Source organism: Rhinopithecus bieti, unplaced genomic scaffold (genome assembly GCF_001698545.2).
Source record: "Rhinopithecus bieti isolate Rb0 unplaced genomic scaffold, ASM169854v2 scaffold_4981, whole genome shotgun sequence".
Lineage (NCBI taxonomy): Eukaryota > Metazoa > Chordata > Mammalia > Primates > Cercopithecidae > Rhinopithecus > Rhinopithecus bieti.
Window position 1 is genome coordinate 2,251,460 of NW_016805130.1, and position 18,760 is coordinate 2,270,219.

At 32.2% G+C, this 18,760-nt stretch overlaps 1 protein-coding gene across 2 annotated transcripts in view; it reads left to right on the top strand.

Annotated features, from left to right (window-relative positions):
• Positions 1–17,508, top strand: part of NDFIP2 (Nedd4 family interacting protein 2) — a 76,695-nt gene extending 59,187 nt beyond the window's left edge. For both annotated transcript variants that reach the window (XM_017871225.1, XM_017871224.1), the window contains 5 exons: positions 1,235–1,328; positions 5,072–5,196; positions 9,818–9,884; positions 12,530–12,635; positions 13,939–17,508. In XM_017871225.1, coding sequence (XP_017726714.1) covers positions 1,235–1,328; positions 5,072–5,196; positions 9,818–9,884; positions 12,530–12,633 — 390 coding nt within the window. In that variant the 3' untranslated portion in view covers positions 12,634–12,635; positions 13,939–17,508. The remainder of the gene's footprint in view (positions 1–1,234; positions 1,329–5,071; positions 5,197–9,817; positions 9,885–12,529; positions 12,636–13,938) is intronic.
• Positions 17,509–18,760: the final 1,252 nt, after the last annotated feature.

Here is an 18,760-nt window from a genome sequence, read left to right on the forward strand (position 1 = left end):
ATTACTTCTAAGATAAAATGGCGCTATAGGCACTGGGTAAATATTCTGGTTCCAAAAGGGAGAAATTGGTCAACAAAAGGGGATACAAGCCCCATGGAAGACTGAAACCAAGCATGACAGTCATTAAATCCTAAAATTCCAAAATGATATTTTTTTTGAGACAGTCTCACTCTGTCACCCAGGCTGGAGTGCATTGGTGTGATCTTGGCCTGCTGCAACTGCTACCTCCCGAGTTCAAACGATTCTCACTCCTCAGCCTCCTGAGTAGCTGGGATTACAGGCATGTGCCACCATACCTGGCTGATTTTTGTATTTTTAGTAGAGCCAGGGTTTCACCACGGTGGCCAGGCTGGTCTTGAACTCCTGGCCTCAAGTGATCGCCTGCCTCGGCCTTCCAAAGTGTGGGATTATAGGTGTGAGCCACCACACCTGGCCAGAATAGTCTTTGACTCCATGTCTCACATCCAGGGCTTTCTGGTACAAGGGGTGGGCTTCCCAGGCCTTGGGCAGCTCTGCCCTTGAGGCTTTGCAGTGTACAGTTCCTGTGGCTGCTTTCAGGGGCTGGCATTGAATGCTGGCAGCTTTTCCAGAAAAAAGGCCGCCAATGCCTCTACCTGGAAGACATGTAGAAACATGATAGAAGTGCGGAGAATTATCTCCTAACATAGTCTGCTGTTGATGGGCATTTAGATTGTATCTAATCTTTTGCTCTTATTAGCATTGCTGGAATGAATTATCTTTAATACATCATTTTTATAAGAGGGAATATGTGTATGTATATATAGATATCTGTGCAGTATATTTTAAGAACTGGAATGGCTGGATCATAGGGTATGCACATTTTTATTTTTGATAATTATTGCAAAATTGCCAACCATAGAAGTTGTACCAATTTATACTCCACCACTGTTTATGAAAGTTCTTATTTCCCAATCATTACTAATGCAGCACTGTCACATGTTTCTTCTTGATACCATTTTTATGAGTTTGATGTTACTCATCTTTTTTTGTGTGTGTGTTTATCTTTAAAGTTACTCTTTTCAAATGTGACTGTGAAAAAATAGTACTTGCTAATGCTTATTGATTACTCTGTGCCAGACATTGTACTCATTATTTCATTTGTCTATACAACAAATTGAGAACATTAGATTTTGTTGAAGTTCTTATGTTTATAACATTTAAGATGGTAAAGTTGTAATTTTTAGTGAACTATTCCAATGTTACATATTTACAGATTCAGGAGGAAGAGTGTCCACCAAGAGATGACTTCAGTGATGCAGACCAGCTCAGAGTGGGTAATGATGGCATTTTCATGCTGGCATTTTTCAGTAAGTAATCTTTCCCAACTATTTTGATTTTTTTTGCATGTATTGATTTTATGTATATTAAAGTAACATAGTGAAGAGAAGCAAATATTGTTAGCATGTGTCTACCTTTCTTAAAATGTAAATTGTTTCTGATATTGGACTAATGAATACTGTGATCATATGTTTAAATACAAATCCTAGAATTTATTAAACTCTTGTTTGCATAAATGTGCATTGCAGCCATTATGAAGACACTGACATGTAAAAGTACATAAGCATATTTAAGCTATTTCAGATTTTTAAAGAGAAATACTGCTATATTGGTGCCCATTCAGCTCTGTAGGAGCATATAGAATGAAACTATAAATTCCGCTTTGGGGGCAGAGGATTTCCATTTGAGTGTCCTTAAGCTAGAAGAAGGATTGGAAAAAACGGACATTCTGGGCAATTGGAACAGTGTCACTTGAGACAGACAGTTATGAAAGTATAAGTCTTATTTGGGGGGAATGGTAAGAATTAGAAGATCAGAAACTTAGTAACATTTTAACATCTTGCAGAATTCTTAGTATTTGACTTATAAAGTAAATTTAATCTTCTTGAGGGAAGACTGTGTCAAAGTCTTCATTATTTCAATTCCTAATACAGGGATTGACATAGTAAACTCATTAAATAATAAGATGCCCAATAAATTACTAAAGCCATTGGTAGAAACCATTTAAGTAAGTTTATTGATCTATGATATAGTTAATTTCTGCCCTCCACCTGGTTAAATGATCAAGCTTTCATTCTTGGATAGAATGCTGATTTAATTCGGTTTAGTTATAAGCTTTATTATCATAAAACCGAGAAATAAACTTATTTAAAGTGCCACATTCAACTTTAAAAAGTAGAAAATACAAACTTCATTTGTTGACACTTTTGAGTCTGAAAGTTCATGTAAACCTTGTCCTCCCAAGTTTGAAATGGTTTCTTGCTTCCATTCTATTTTCATCTGCTGAAGAAAAGAGGGGGAGAGGAATGAGGAAGGAGGGCAGGCAGCTCCTCGAATTTACTAATTGTAGTATTCTGGTTGTCAACCAGCAAATGTATATGCAAGATTTAAATCTTAAATTGGTTTTAGTTACAATTTCTAGTTAGATACGTTAGGTATAATAAAAAGGCAGTAAACTCTGGTTACAAATGAGTGCTGTTTTGTAATATTAGTCCTGTGAACCTTGGTTTTTATCTTAATTTTGGTTTAACTGGTAATCCTATATGTTAATAACATTTTAATAACAAACCTCTCACATAGTTTGTTTACAAAAAGTAGCTTAAACATTCATTGTTTTCATTGTTACTATACCTTTTAAGAAACCTTAATTAGAAAAGAAAGGATCTAAATATATTGTACTATTTTAGTATAAATACCTATTTCTTGGGAATAAAAACATGTTATTTGACACCTTCTAATTATGCAACTCAGAAATGTTGTTTCTCCGTTTATTCACTTACCACCAGTGTCTTCTTTTTAATTTTTATTTTTTAGATTTGAAGGCCTTTCACTGATGTGTTATAAATGCATGATAACTTAGACACACTGGATGACTTTATTCTTAGCCAGTGATAGTATTATTAGCTAATATAATGTAAATGTATATATTTATATTTAATAGATTTAATATAAATTATGTTTTACTAAATTTTTACTAAATTGTTTCCACAACTCATATATTTAACGCTTCCTGTTTTACAAATATTGTACCAATATTGTAACAGTAAATTTATATTTTTACCTCTATTTCCTGATTTTTTTTTTCCTGGTAGGCTATAGGCCTAGAGTTTATTTGCTTGATAAGCATAGATTTATTTGTCATCACTACCATCTAGTGGCTGGTTTTCAAATTGCAACTTGCTATATTTTCCATGTTTCTTAAATATCTAATAGCTACTGTGGGTAAAACGGTCCAGAAAAGATTTTATTTTAGTGTGGGTTATTTATAACTTAAGCATGTCACGTTACATAACTTGCACAAGTAAAATTACAGTGAATATCAATAAGACTATTTCAATTAAAACCTTTTGGTGGTTTAATTGTTTCCTTCTTTATTTTTAGTGTTTTACCTCATATAACCCTAAAAAAAGTTTACACTTAAATTTGGTGAGATAATTGTGTATTCTTGTTCAGAAAATGTAAAAGAAGAAATGTTTGTAATAATGCTTTTGCTCTCAAAATCTTTTTAAAGTGTTACCATAAAATGCCTCAGATACATGCATAATATGCATATCTCTGATCTTATTTTTAAGAAACTTTCTAAGAGAATGGAACAGAATTTGGTTATTTGCCAAACACTAGAAATGAAAAGTTTACAGATAATTGACAGTCTATGGAAATGACCTTAAATTTTAGTGCTTTAAAATGTAATGGGCTCTTATTTGATCCTGTTTAGAAAACTTTTCTTCTGAGGTTTAGCCATTTGTACCGTTTGTGAATCTTCACATCAGCATGCCATGGTAATAAGTAATCACCTGCATTATTCTCATTTTAGACTTGAGGGAAACAGAAAGAGAAGATACTTGTAACTTTAAAAGAATTAGAAGAGTGTTTTGAAATGTGAATTCTGATTTGTAAGAAATTGCCAAACTGTCTTCCGAACTAGCTGTAGTATTTTGCATTCCCACCAGTAATGAATGAGAGTTCCTGTTGCTCTGTATCCTCATCAGTATTTGGTGTTGATGATTTTTTTTTTTAAGACATTCTAATAATTTGGTGATGGTATCTCATTGTGGTTTAATTTTATTTCCCTAACAATTCATGTTAAGCATCTTTATTCAGTTCATTCTTTTGAACACCTACCATATACAAGTCAAAAAGTTACAGTTTTTAAAGGGGTTATCTGCACACTACACATCTTGGAAAACAAAAATTGATGACTTATTCTGTCCATGGAAAGTTGTTTTTTATATAGCTTTTAGATGACGTTACATAGCATAAGTAAATCCAGAAAAGGAACATCTAAGAATTGTAATTACAACTGAAGAAACCCATAAAGTATTTGTGAAGTATTGAATTTTATTGTTTTGTTTACCTTTTTTTTCTTTTTTCTTTTTTTCTTTTTTTTTTTTTGAGCCAGAGTCTTGCTCTGTTACCCACACTCCAGTGCAGTGGTGTGATCTTGGCTCACTGCTACCTTCACCTCGCAGGTTCAAGCAATTCTGCCTTAGCCTCCTGAGTAGCTAGGATTACAAGTGCCTGCGACCACGCCCAGCTAATTTTTTTGTTTTTAGTAGAGACAGGATTTCATCATGCTGGCCAGGCTGATCTCGAACTCCTGATCTCAGCTGATCCCCCTGCCTCAGCCTCCCAGAGTGCTGGGATTACAGGCATGAGCCACTGCGCCCGGCCTGCTTTTACCTTTTTTAAAAAGCCAATTTTGTTGGCTGTTTGCTTAGGCTGGACTTCTTGCGTGGAACCACATGTGGGCTACATTGTGATCTGCTTTTAAGCTAGTTTAAAACTGCAGTTTCAGCTATTAATGATAAGCTTTCAGGAATGGATTCCTGTTGGCCAGACTGAGGAGAAACCAAGCTTACCCATTTGTTGATATACAGTATAGCAAATAAGCTGTTTGCAAAAAGTAGGCTATAGTCTATAAAGAAGCCTTAATTGGCAGAGTTAAAAGAAAGGGAACTGCTGTTTCCATTGAGCAATGAAATATTATTGATACGTCTATGTTAATTTGTTTCCAAATTGTGGTTTATAAAATAACTGTTTCTGTTACTTTTAGTGGCATTTATTTTCAACTGGCTTGGATTTTGTTTATCCTTCTGTATCACCAATACCATAGCTGGAAGGTATGGTGCTATCTGCGGATTTGGCCTTTCCTTGATCAAATGGATCCTTATTGTCAGGGTGAGTGTCTTGATAGCCTGTATCTCTTTTATCTCTAAAATGAGATGTGTGAAGTTTTCTGTGTGATTCATAAATGGGCACTTTATTTTCATGAATTCTGTTATTTCAAGGCTTATTCTTAAATCCTATATTTAATCATTATAGTGAGCTCTGCGGTATGAACACGTTATAACTTTATCATATGAGAAATTGTTAATATAGTGGAAAGAACTTTGAAATCATAAAAATTTAAGTTTGAATCTCAACTTTTTTATATGTCTTTTAACTTTATTTAATTGTTCTGAGCATTAGTTTCTTTATAATAGGCTGATGATACCTGCCTTGTGGCATTTTTATGAGGTATGGAAATAATGTAATTAAAGTACCTTATCCAGTTACTGCACAAATATATGTGCTCAGTAAATCATGGCTACTATTATTGTGATATAGTGCAGGTATGCCTAAAATCAGTTAAAACATAAAAATTTCTCGTTTAGTCACATTATCATGAACTTAAATATTTTCTCACTCTTTTCTTTTGAAAACATTGAGAGCTCAAAAGTAAAGGCCTATGAAGTGATTATCAGAACCCTTTTTTTCCCTCATGCTTCTTCTAAGCCTTCCTTATTTTCCTGTTGTTCCCTGAAGTCACCCTCTGGCTTCTTCTTATCATTTACAAGATAGTGTGTAGGGAGACAGTGATAAGTCCTTTTCCCCACCTTAACAACTTTTCTAGTCCCAAAAAAGTTTTCTGTAAAATTGCTTAGGCATTAGTGTTGTTAGCATCATCTTCCCCAGCTCTTTACCTTTGCCTTTTGAAGGCCTCTGTTCACTTCTTTTACAAATGTTTCTTCCTAGTTTTTTTTTTTTTTTTTCTTTACTATAAGATCTAGGAGAATGATCCAAGAATGGCTTTACTTATTGTTTTAATAAGTCTTTTGGAAAAGTTACCTACACATTTTAAATGCTATTATACATTCAATAAAATATAATACTTCTACATTTAAACATTCATTTCTTATTGAATGAGCTAAATCCTCCTAAAATTTTTAGCTAAATTCATAGATCAAATGATATTGAGCTTCTCCTAAAATGTTCACGTTTGATAATACCATCCATATTACCTAGCTTGATTTAAAAGTACCCCATTATGAAAATATTAATGTTTATAGATGTGATGCATTTCTTTATTATTTTAAAACTTATAGCTTCCCAGGGTTTCAGTAATCCATAGGTTTTAGTTACTAATCAATTAATTATTGGTTGGGACCTATGGACTGGTTTCTTCTAAGAAAATTAAAATTTGAGCCATCGTAAGAACTATCCCCTGACAATTTCTTGTTTTAGTTTTACTGCAAAAGATGTGCAGTGGGTTCCTAACACAAGTATAAATCTATTAGGTGTTACAGAACATACAAAGATAAAGACACAATCCCTTCCCTTATAGAAATTATTATTAAAATACCTCGAAGTTGGGCCTAGATAAGTCCAACGTTGATTATGATACTATTAAGCACTATTATTCAAATGGGATTTCTCATCTAAATCACAGAACATACAAAATGATATGAGGACTGTTTTCTCAATTCTCCCAGTTAGTAAATTGCTAGTATCATTCTAGATGTATAAGAAAGAAGTTAATGCATCCTATACAACTTATGCCCTTAGAGTATTACAGCTTAATTTTCTCATAAGAACCTCAGGTTGAGAAGGGATTAGATTATCTAGTTATCAACTCTAGTTGATGTGATAAGATGGGGAACTTATATTCAAGGATTGGAGTTTCTTACAGTTTTGTAAGGTATATACTGTCATCAAGTTTGATCTCCAGGACTGTTTAATTTCCCTTAAAATACTTTTACTGAGTTAGAGTTAATGTTATGCCTTTAGTGTGTATTAAGAAGTGTTATAAGAAAAGGATTTTAAAAAATCTTTTGTATAAAATAACAATAACTGTCATTCATTTAACCCTTAGTGTGTGCCAGGCATAATTTGTTACAAATAACGAGTTTTCAAAGTTTTAACTGTATCTCTGATGCTGGTGATGATCTAGCCATTTTATTGGTAATGAAACTAAGAATAAAAAGAATCTAATAATTTGCTCAAGGTCTCACAGTTGTTTTTCTTGTGGAGACAGAGTCTCACTCTGCCACCCAAGCTGGAGTGCAGTGGGCGCCATCTTGGCACTCTGCAACCTCTGCCTCCTGAGTTCAAGCGATTCTCCTGCCTCAGCCTCCAAGTAGCTGGGACTACGGGCACATGCCGCCACGCCTGGCTAATTTTTTGTATTTTTGTAGAGACAGGTTTCACCTCGTTGCCCAGGCTGATCTCAAACTCCTGAGCTCAGGCAGTCTGCCAGCCTCGGCCTCCCAAAGTGCTAGGATTACAGGCGTGAGCCACCGTGCCCAGCCAGTCCCACAGTTTTTAATGTGAATTGGCATCTACCTTGGTCTCAATTCATCACCTATGTTCCTACTTCTGTACTGCCTCTGTTACACTGTATTTTGACTTTTACTATAATGCTCCAAGTAAAACATTCCTTTTAGAGTTTAGTGCTGAGAGAAAAGTTTTCCCCTAAAACCTGGTGTTTCCTTTCATTAGACAATAAGTAATTTATAAATCATACTGCTGCTGTCCATTTTGTGTCTGAGCTGCCATGAACCTCGGATTTTGTGTAAATATCTTTAGCCTAGGCTTCCGATACTACTTCTGTCTAAGTTTTTTATTATTTGGTTAAAAATACATATGTGTTTTATTAAAAACTAACAAATTACATTTCGAAAGTAGGATGTAAACAATGAAATAGTGATGATGTATTAATATAATAAAATCGGATGAATTCTTAATGTTCATTAATTTATTTTCCAAAATTTGATTTCTCTAGCCTGTGACTGGCCAATCAACATGATTGGTTTACTTACATTAAAGAAAACACAACAGTTGGCTTAGGCTTATGATTTTAGTATTTTAAAACATTTTTGCTAACACAGTAATGAGTCCAACATTATTTTATCCTTTTTACATAGCGAATCCTTCTCTTTCAAAATATTTTGGTGAAGAAAGACTCTGTTCTGGCTGTTCAGGTTGCCTGTTACTGGGTAACACGCAGAAATTTAAAATCAAAACGTATTGCCTTGGTTCTTTATTCTTTTTTGTTCTTGAAAAGCCTTTAAGACCTATATGAAAGTGTTTTATTTCTAACTGTGAATGACTTGACTGAAAAATAGTATAGTACAGTCCTGTGTAAGCTGCATCTTTTTCATTTCGAGTCCCTCCTTCATTGTACACATATTTTAAAGATGTAGGTGTACGTGGGATCTCTGTGTTTAGTAGTACTTTGAAATTTTAAATCTCTGAAATTACTATACATTTTTTTAAAGTACTATAAAATGTAAAACATGAAATTACTGTAAATACTGAAATTACTATAAATGGTTGATTTATTAGAAATACTTCCTGAGAAAATACTTAAAAGGCTATAAAAAGTAGACTTAGGTAATCTTTATTTGATATGCTTACTAAATAACATTATTTACAATTTGTAAGCATTTTTTATTATTGCCAAAGCCTAGGATTTTAAGCTTATATGGAAATTACCAACAAATAATTGGAAATCTTTACCTATAAAGTTACAAATACTTTTAATTAATATCAGATTTGAGAGCAAGTCTGCATTTAATGAAATCATTTTTAGTTACATCAGATTCAATTTGCAGGCCAGTGGAAACAGGGTGGGTAAATACAAGCTAATTTTTACTAATTTTAGAGTAGGTTATATTAAACACTTTTAAAAAAATAATCATTTGAGGCATTGTTTTAGGTGCTAAAGTTATCTGAAGTAACTAAAGAAAATCAGATTGATTTTTTAAAAAGCCTTTTAAAATTAATGAAGTGTGATGTCTAGAGTCTAATCAAGGAAAAGGTAACTGTGTCCAATATCATCGAACTCTGCCTTCCATCGGCCTGTTCATATTCCCACACCACAGAGAATATAAAACTGTCTGCCATGGCCGCTAATAGGAACTGTTGAAATGCCACTTTAAGGTTCATTTAGCTGTTCTCAGCTCACTGTTGGGAACTGAATGCTAGAGCATCTAGTTTGAAAATAGAAAGACTCTAATGGGGGTCTTTATGCACCTAGTATTTTTGGCAGTGATTAGCAGTAGGGAGTGTACAGAAGGTCAAAAGCTCTTCTTTTTGGAGGTCAGCAGGATACCCCCATCTGATAAGATTAAACTAATATGGCTTTTGGTGTTAATATCTGAAGCAGCAGGTTGGTATAGTGTGTTTGGGATGGTAGTTGTGGTTTTGAGATTATGAAAGAAGGACTGATGTGAAATTTTTAATAAGAAAATGTGTGAATCAGACATACAACATTTACTTGTATTTCTTGCAGGGAGTTTGAAACTGGTTTTTGTTTCCAAAATACTTCATTTAATTTTTTTTTTTTTGCTATTGCATAAGATGATTTTTTTCTCAAATAATTTATATATATGTATGCCCTTAAGTGTTTTATATTTCCTTTGTGCTATTTTAAGTGTTAAAGATTATTTGAGGTAAATCATTCTGAAACTGAAGATAATCTATGATTTTCAAATTCAGGTGTACAAATTTGGTTAATATATTTATGTTCACTCCATAGTTTTCTGATTATTTTACTGGATATTTCAATGGACAGTATTGGCTTTGGTGGATATTTCTTGTACTTGGTAAGTTTATTCTTAATGTATTTAGTTTAACTTTGATATTTCCAAAAACTGTAAATGTAAATAAACTGTGGCACAATCTATGTGGAAATTATTTTTCTTCTATAAAATTCTCATATTCAAACACATCATCTCACATTTTTAAACTATTCTACATAGCACTACAGATTTCTTAGATTTAAAATACATTTTAGTTAAATAGTTAAAATACATTTTAAACTATTCTACATAGCACTACAGATTTCTTAGATTTAAAATCCAGAGGCTATCAGTGTAAAGAGTCAGTGGTGGGATGATCATTGAATGCCACAAAATTGTAAAATAACAACGTGATAAAAAAATTGTCTTAGCATTTATCTCAGAAAATATACACAAATAACTTCTTTTAATGATCTTAGGAAATTTGAGAGTTGGATAGTTTGGTTGTTCTATCTATTCTCTTCTTTTTCGATCGTGGAAACATTCTTTATGCTTTTGAATTGTGCCTTGAATTAATCATTAATCAGCCAGGCATAAGGAAAGGCTTTATGCCTGATGATCACAGTACTACTGTTGAGTTGTCTTTCTATAAGGCATGTCTTTTTATTAATATTGATGGAATTTTATGGATTTTCAATTTTTGTTCCCTTTTGTTTTTTACCTTTGATGTGAGATAATTAAGTTAATCATTAGATCACATTATACCTTTAATCCACTTTTCAGATGTGTTTGCTGACATAAGGAATACATTTTGTTTCTTGTTAAGATTAAAAGCCCATGTTTTACTCATAGAAAATAACAGCATTTCAGTAGGTGGCAGTCTTCTCTCTGAGTTGTTATTTAGTCGTACTGTGGGATCTTTTGGGAAACAAATTATTGTTAGATAAGGTCACTTAATTCTTTAATAGCTATAGTGAAATTATTTTAGTGTTGTGACCTTGTTGAGATGCATCTGGAGGTGAAGCCAGTTTTATATTGTTGTGTTCTAACTGCCTGAATGACGTGTTCTTTATTGAGTTTCTTACCTAAAAGTGAGAAGATTCGTAAAGTCTGTTAAGTATTTATATTAAATGAGTACATTTGTGTGTGTATATATATATTATTTAGAGATTGGAGGAATCTTAGGGAGGTTAGTGTGGGGCAGAGTAGAATACAGAGGACAATGCTAGTTCCACTTCAGAGCCGTAATCTAGTATTTATTTAGGGGAATGTGAAAATGTAATAAATGATAAAAATGTTGCTCTCACATATGCTGAAAAGAATGTTGAGCACTTTGTAGAATGCTCAGAAACAGTAGCCACTGAGTGATTGGTTTTTTGATATGAACTGGGTGACTTCTTTTAGAAAATGCCTGAGAAGTAAAATGTGTGTTAGAAAACAGCAGCTTTAGAGAGAAAGGAAGGGATCCCACAAATAAGTTGGTTTACATTTTGCAGTAATATTTTTACATTTGGGATAACAGTATTACTATCTTTGAACAGCATCTGGAAAGATATGAGGGTGGAATTCAGAGGGAGTCCCAGAGGGAGTTAGGATATGCGAAGCAGATGCAATCGGGTTTAGCTGAAATTTATACCCTTTAAGTCATCATTTGTATCTCTCTTCTGTCTTTCTTCTCCAATTTACTACACACATGCTTCTTTTTTTTAGTAATTTGATTATTGTCTTGCAGTTGGAGTACAAATTTAATTTGAGACTTTATATTTTAAATTCTCAAACTCTTTTTCCTCCTGGTGAGGAAAGTCATACACATACAGTAGATATCTTCTGTTTTGTTTTGGATCCCCACCCCAGTTTCCTGATTAAAATTTACTGGGGTTAATGTTTCCCTAAGAATCATATGCTTAAGTATTTCAAAGGCTTATACTAATAATGGTAATGTTTTATATTGATCTAATATTTGTTATGTGAAACTTTAGAGAATTTCACAGGTATTGCTTTTTAAATTGTTAAATATATCTGTGGTTGTTATTTTAAAATACTACTTTACAAAGGAGAAAACTGAGATAGATATAAGAAGAATCCCAAATAATCAAAATCATTAGAGTAACTGTCTTCCAAGTTGTCTTTTCTAACTCTTCTTAATTTTTTATTATGTTAATTTCTTATTATTACTTCAAAATAAGAACTCATAATTGAAAATATGTACATAATGCACATATCTTCAAATGCAGATTTCACAGATGACAGGCACTTGATACTGCTATACAGGCTTATTGTTTTTTTCCCCACAGTTGTTAGCAACCACATGTATATTTTTCCTTTTTATGTACTTTATATAAATAACTATGTTCACTCAGTAGTTATATTAATTGAAAAGATTGAACCCATGGGCTCAATGGGGGTTTTATGAGTTGAATCAGTTTAAGTGCATCAGGTAACTTCGCTATTTAAGAAAATTACTTAAATGTATGTTTTTATGTAATTCTGGATTTTATAACTAGGTTTGCTTTAATTTTGTTACATCTAGGCTTAACAAATTGAAAAATTGTATTTCCTTGTGACAGAGTTTATCCTTATAGTGTAAAATATATTACAGAAATGAATGGAAGTCTGCAAATAAAATTCCTTAAATCAAGAGGATCTTGTTCATAATTGTCTACTTTAAATTTATCTTGCCCCTTTCTGTATAAAAACATAGTATATCCATATTATTTCAACCTTCTCAGGTCTGCTCCTTTTCTTCAGAGGATTTGTTAATTATCTAAAAGTCAGAAACATGTCTGAAAGTATGGCAGCTGCTCATAGAACAAGGTATTTCTTCTTATTATAGAGGTAAGAAATATTAATCTGTGAACTCTGCCTATTCCCTTTATGTATTCAAATTTACCAGATACGTGTTAAATGCCTAATGTGTATTCATGATTTTTACTGTTAGCATATTTAATATTTTTTAATGCTGCTAATGGTCAGCTTATTGAAATTTAATAAGTCATAGACCTTTTTAGATAACTCTTTAAAGATTAACCATAGAATGTATATGAAGTAACCACCAGCACGAAATTTGAAGGCTTGAAAACAACAAAATAGGACATAGTACTTGGACTGAAGGAATGGGCATTTTGTATAAAACAATGTGAAATTCACATAGACATGTGGTGGAAAAAAAAAAATCTGTGATTGAAAAACAATTTGTCTTACAGTCCTTTTAACAGTCTGGATCAAGGAATAAAAGTCATGTGAAGAAAATAGTTCTGTTATTGTTTTCTTAATGTGTGCTGGTTTTTATCAACTATGAATGCTACAACTTGAATAAGTAGGAATATGAAGAAATGAGTAGAAGTTGTCTTACTAGTTATCCAGTGAATTTCTGGAGGCCATGGATATAGTAATAGTATTTATTTATTGTGCAGCAGGAGTATCTTCACATAAAGTAACCTCATACTCCCTATTCTATTTTTTAAAGCAAGTACCATATACTTTATGCCTATAAATAATGTAAATTGATAAAGCATTTGAACTCCATAACCAAAATGTCTACCAGTACCTAACTTCTGAATGTAGGACTATAAAGAACAAAGTGTTTCAAGTTTACTAAGTATTCTTTTTTCAAATAAATTGTATGCTTTGTGATTTGGTTGCTTACATTTTATCATTTACGTAAGTTATACATAAGCTTATATAATTTACTTATTTCTGCTAGAGTACTATGAATACACTTGTATTTCTAGATCATGTTTAAGTATCATTTTAAGTGTTCTATTAAAGTCTCCCCCAACCACTCCCAAAGAAGTCACTGTCACTTTATTTTAACAAGCAAAATACCTTCTCAAACAGTGGCATTAAGAATTTGTCAGTATTAATAATAAGATTAAAAGGCAAAGTAATTTTGCTATTTTACTAATTTGTGTGGTTATCTTCTGTACATTTCGAAGAGTGTAAAATACAATGCAAATATTTTCTAGATGAAAGTCTGCTATAGAAGCCTTACACTTTAGAATATATTCTGATATATAGACTTTATCAAAAGAATATTATATACTTGATGTAATTCTTCTATAAAATGTGTTGTATTATACTATGATTTAGATAAAGACAACTTAATACATTTTAAGACTAATTCCTTCTTTGCCTCCAGACTGCATCAACTTGACATTCCTTTCTTATACCAATGTGAAATTTCCAGATCATCTGTAAACCTACAACTTTAATAGAAGACTACTAATAACAGAAGACAAATTAGTGAGGAAAAGACGGAGCTTCAAAATTGAATGGCAGGGTGGTTTATGCTTACAAGCCATTTCTGTTCATTCTTTAAGTATCTGTATTTCACTTGTTTTGCACATACGCATATGTGCCCATTTGAGAGATTTGCGTATACTTGATAGAAACCGTAAAGTTGTAGCAGTTAAGTCCAGTCACATTTGGTTAATCAGTGTTTGATATAATTGAAAGAGTTGAGTGGATAAACAGTCTTCCAGCTTGTAAATGCCGTTGACTTCTGACCTGACATTTAGTATAATAAAAATGAAATTATTAACCATGTCTAATGATTTAGTTTCTGGCTCTTAGACTCATCTGGTAATTCTACATATGAAACATCTTTTGTTACATAAGGTTTATTGAAACCTGCAGTGCTGATTATTAGAAAGGATTTGTCAGATTTTTGAACATGACACTTACATTATATTTAGGAAAACTCTTCCTGTAAATACGTGCGTAACTTACTTTCTGCAATGTTTTCTTAGAAATTGTGTCCAGATAGCTTTCATTAATTTTAAATTCAGTGAACTAAATATATATATGTATATGTATACATATATATACACACACACACACACACATACACACACATATATATATATTTAGAAACCTGAGTGTTAAAGATAGAATTTGTTTTAGGACAACAAATTTTAAGAAAATGTGGGAATACCAATGTCCTTTATAAATAAAAAAAAATTTTTTAAAGGCATACTAGTTTTAGGATTTTCAGATGAGAAGCCTGGGTTTTTAGATGGCCCTGTCTTGGAGGATCTTGCGAAAGAATTGTATTAGGTATTATATTATTTCATTTAAAAATTTGAAAGTTAATTTCTCTAAATAAGATAATTCTCATTTGTGTTTGTCTTTTACAAAGCCAATAAAATATCTGTCAGTATCATTGTAATAATTTTTTTAGAGTTTAATTTGTAAAACTTAGCAAATAAAATCTTGTACTATTAATAGCTTCTTGCTTTATGACTTTAGGATTAACTTGTAAAAAACATATCCTGAACTGAGATATGCAAAACACTCATTTTCAAGTTATGGAAATGTGTTTGTGGCATATAGGACTGTGGGGTCTGTGTGTGTAGTGAGAGTATGTAACCATTATTACAACTGGAAGTTAATTTACATTCATAAACTACTATATTTCCCATCTTGCAAATCATTTTATGTCTCATCTGTTTTTCCTTTTGGTTATATCTTTGGTTTTGAATACCAACATTTAAAATGATGGTATTTTACCTTTTAAACTTAAAAATTATTTAATACAGCTATATGGAACGTATAAAATTGATTTCTTATTTATTATCAGACATTACTACTAAAAGGTACATCTAACTATTCAGGGACATTTTCCATTTCCAAAAAATAAAATTTATTATGCTTTATAACCTCTTCTGTATTTCTCTGTATTTTCTGATTGTTTCATTGTCTTTGATAAATAAAACATAGTTTAGTTTTGCTAATGTAGCCTATTTTTTGTTTTGTCTCATTCAGTTTACTTTCCTGCATAGAATTTTATTGTTGTATTAAAATTTTATTGTTGTATTAAAGTACCCGTGTTACAACCCTTGAAATAAGACAATAGCATGGGGTAAAGAAAAAATATTTGGTTTAGTTGCCTAATTTGGAAATTAATTAAAATTAAACTGTACTAATAACATATTCAAACTCATGCTGTATCTCTTTCATATTAATTTCTTATAGACCTGTACTTTGTTCTTTCAATAATTTTTAAATGAAATTAAAGCTTTGCTACATGATAAATAATTACTAGGAAGCTTAGCTATCAAAACATCGACTTACTAGAATTTCATTTTAGCTTTTATGGTATATGTGCTTGTTTTCTGAATATGGGTATGTTACTTTTGATCCAGCATCAAAACTTCACTTTTTATTTTGACTTTTTCCCCCCAAATCTATAAGGTTCAAGTATACATATGACTTAATCCTCTATAATTGGCATAATTCAGTGGTAACCTTAAATCTCATCACGTAAGCAAGGGAATCAGAATGTTATTTTCAAGAACTTAATGTTCCCTTCAGATATATCAAATCCTGCATACTTCATTTCCTGTGACCTCGAACAGCTGCTGTTGTGTTTTGGGGACGCTTGATCATCTTTGCACTCTGCCTTAAAGATTGAAAAATCAAAACTCTTGTTAGGGTATCTAAACATTTTTGAGTGTGAACTGGGGATTGGAAGTTAATACAAAATTTTCAAATTATTTCTGTTGTAAATGAATAAGCTGGTCATGGCTAGGATAATCCATTTTCATGTATTTATGCAATAAACTGAATTTTAAGGCAAAAATACACTTTTATATATGTTGTATGCAGGATAGATTTTAGAAACAGATTAAAATAGAAATCCCATTACATTTCATTAAAATGAAAATCTCTGCTTAATATAAAAAAAACTAAACTTTAGCCTATTATTTTAAGTCTATAAGATATATTTCATTTTAGACATGCCTTTGAAGTTGTTCACATATTTGTACCTGCTAAAACAATATTATTTCTAGTAAAATCTCTCCTAACAGGAAAAGTGGAGTTCAAAATATCCAATTGGAGAAAAATTCAGAGTTCCTTCATTTAACATACTTTTTTCATCTAGTGTGCACTATTTCAAGAGGTGCAAAAGGTGATGATAGTGAATGTGACACCGTACTTAACTAAGGTAATATATATCCTTAGTTTGCTCAAAACTGTCCTGGTTATTCCTGTTTTCTCAAGCTTAGTAGTGCCTCATCGTATTCTCAAAAGTGTTCTAATTTGGAGGATAAGTTATATGATCATCCTGTGTATAATTGTAGACCGTACCAAGAAGCGACTACCTTAGCTCCACTGCCCTTTGAGGGATGGAACTGGGGTAAGGGTAGGAGCCAGTTATTATTGCCACAGTGTTTTCTAATTAACCATTTGGCCTGTAGAAGAGAAATAGTATTTTTTTTAATAGTTGTATTTGAATGATTCCAGCTTATGGTAAATACTAAACTGAATGGCTTTTATATTTTTAACTGCTGTTAAATGTTATTTTAGCATTTATTAGTTGTTTAATTCTTCAAATAGTCATATGAAATATTAACATATATTTGATAAAGGTCAATTGTTAGATGATAATGTGCCATTCATTATCATAGGAATGTCCTTGCCCATATATAAAACATGCTGGCATGTATTTTACTTGTTAATAAAGTTGTATAGATGTGGAAGTGTGAACCTGTGATGCATCCTTTTCAAAATCAGTTTAAGATTCACTTATTATCACCACTTTGGCCTCACTAAACTGTTTATGTGACAAACCTTTCAAGATTGGAGATGAAAACAACACTTGTGCAATTAGGTTGGAGTTTAAACATCTTTTAACTTCTCAGTTATTTGTATGTCAGGAGATAAATTGTGGTTGTAATTTTAATAAACACAAAATACCAGCTTTTTGAAAATAATTTGTTCATTTCTACTTTGTAAAGTATCATTAGTCACGTAGGTCAGACCTGCTTATGGGTGTGAATTCTTACGTGGGACATAATACCTAACATGCAAAAATTTTCAGCAAGTAAATAAGAAAATAGAAAACTCATTTCATACTTTTAAAACATGTTTTAAAGTTTATTTTAAGCTCAGAGTATGTGCTGCTTTTACTTTTTTAATGTTTTGAGCTTATATTTCATTTTTGTTTTGAGAGATTGAGTTATGCTTTAAAAAAATTCTCCTTGTTTTATTAGAAACTGTTATTAAAAAAAAAAAAATTCAGCACCTAAATAGAGAATATATGGGGTATTACTCCTTTAACAGTGGAGGTTATAGGACACCAAAGCAATACTTCCAGTTCACGGAATCTTAGATGTTTTCTATCTCTTCAATCTTGCAGAGAACCGCTTTACTACTCCCTAATTAACTTCGTATTTTCTCCTTATGTCTTCTCTCCTGCAAGTGGAATTAAAGCAAAAGTTACCTAGATGACATTTGATCTTAAGGGATGCAATTAAGTGAAAAGGGGAAGGCAGTTGCCTGTTTACCAAGCAGTAAAGCATTCTAGCTTTAAAAGTGGAAGTTTGACAGATCTCTCCAGGCAGAAGGGTGGGGAGCCCAGAGCCAGTCCCTTAGATTTTCATTCTGAATTGACTTAGATGATACTACTTTATAACTAGTGACACATTTATTTTGCTCAAAGAGCCATTGCACTGAAATCCTTGTTAGAAGTGATCAGGAAGTAAGCTAGTGGGCATGTTGTTTCTGATTCTAGGATAAATTACTTCACCAGCTTTCTCTTACAATCATAGGTCACCGTTGGGTTTATTTTCAAAAATGGCTGTTATGTCAAAAGGGAAATACTTAGATGGGAATCAGGTTCTCCAGACTCTACCCTGATCATACTTTGGATCATTGAAATATTTTTGAGTGCCTGTTAATAGTTCTTGAAGGGATTATGCTGTTACTACCACATAAAATCCATCTTTTACCCTATTCTTTCCACCTTCTTTGAAAAACACACACACACACACACACACACACACACACACACACACACACACAAACAAACCTTAATTGCTATCTTTCAGGAAACCTTTTTCTCTCATCCTCTTTAATTTTCATCATCTTGGTTTCCATAGCCCTATGTGTGATTTCTGTCAAGGTACTTACGAGACAGTTCTGGGAGTATTAATTTTAGGTTACTATCCTCAATTATC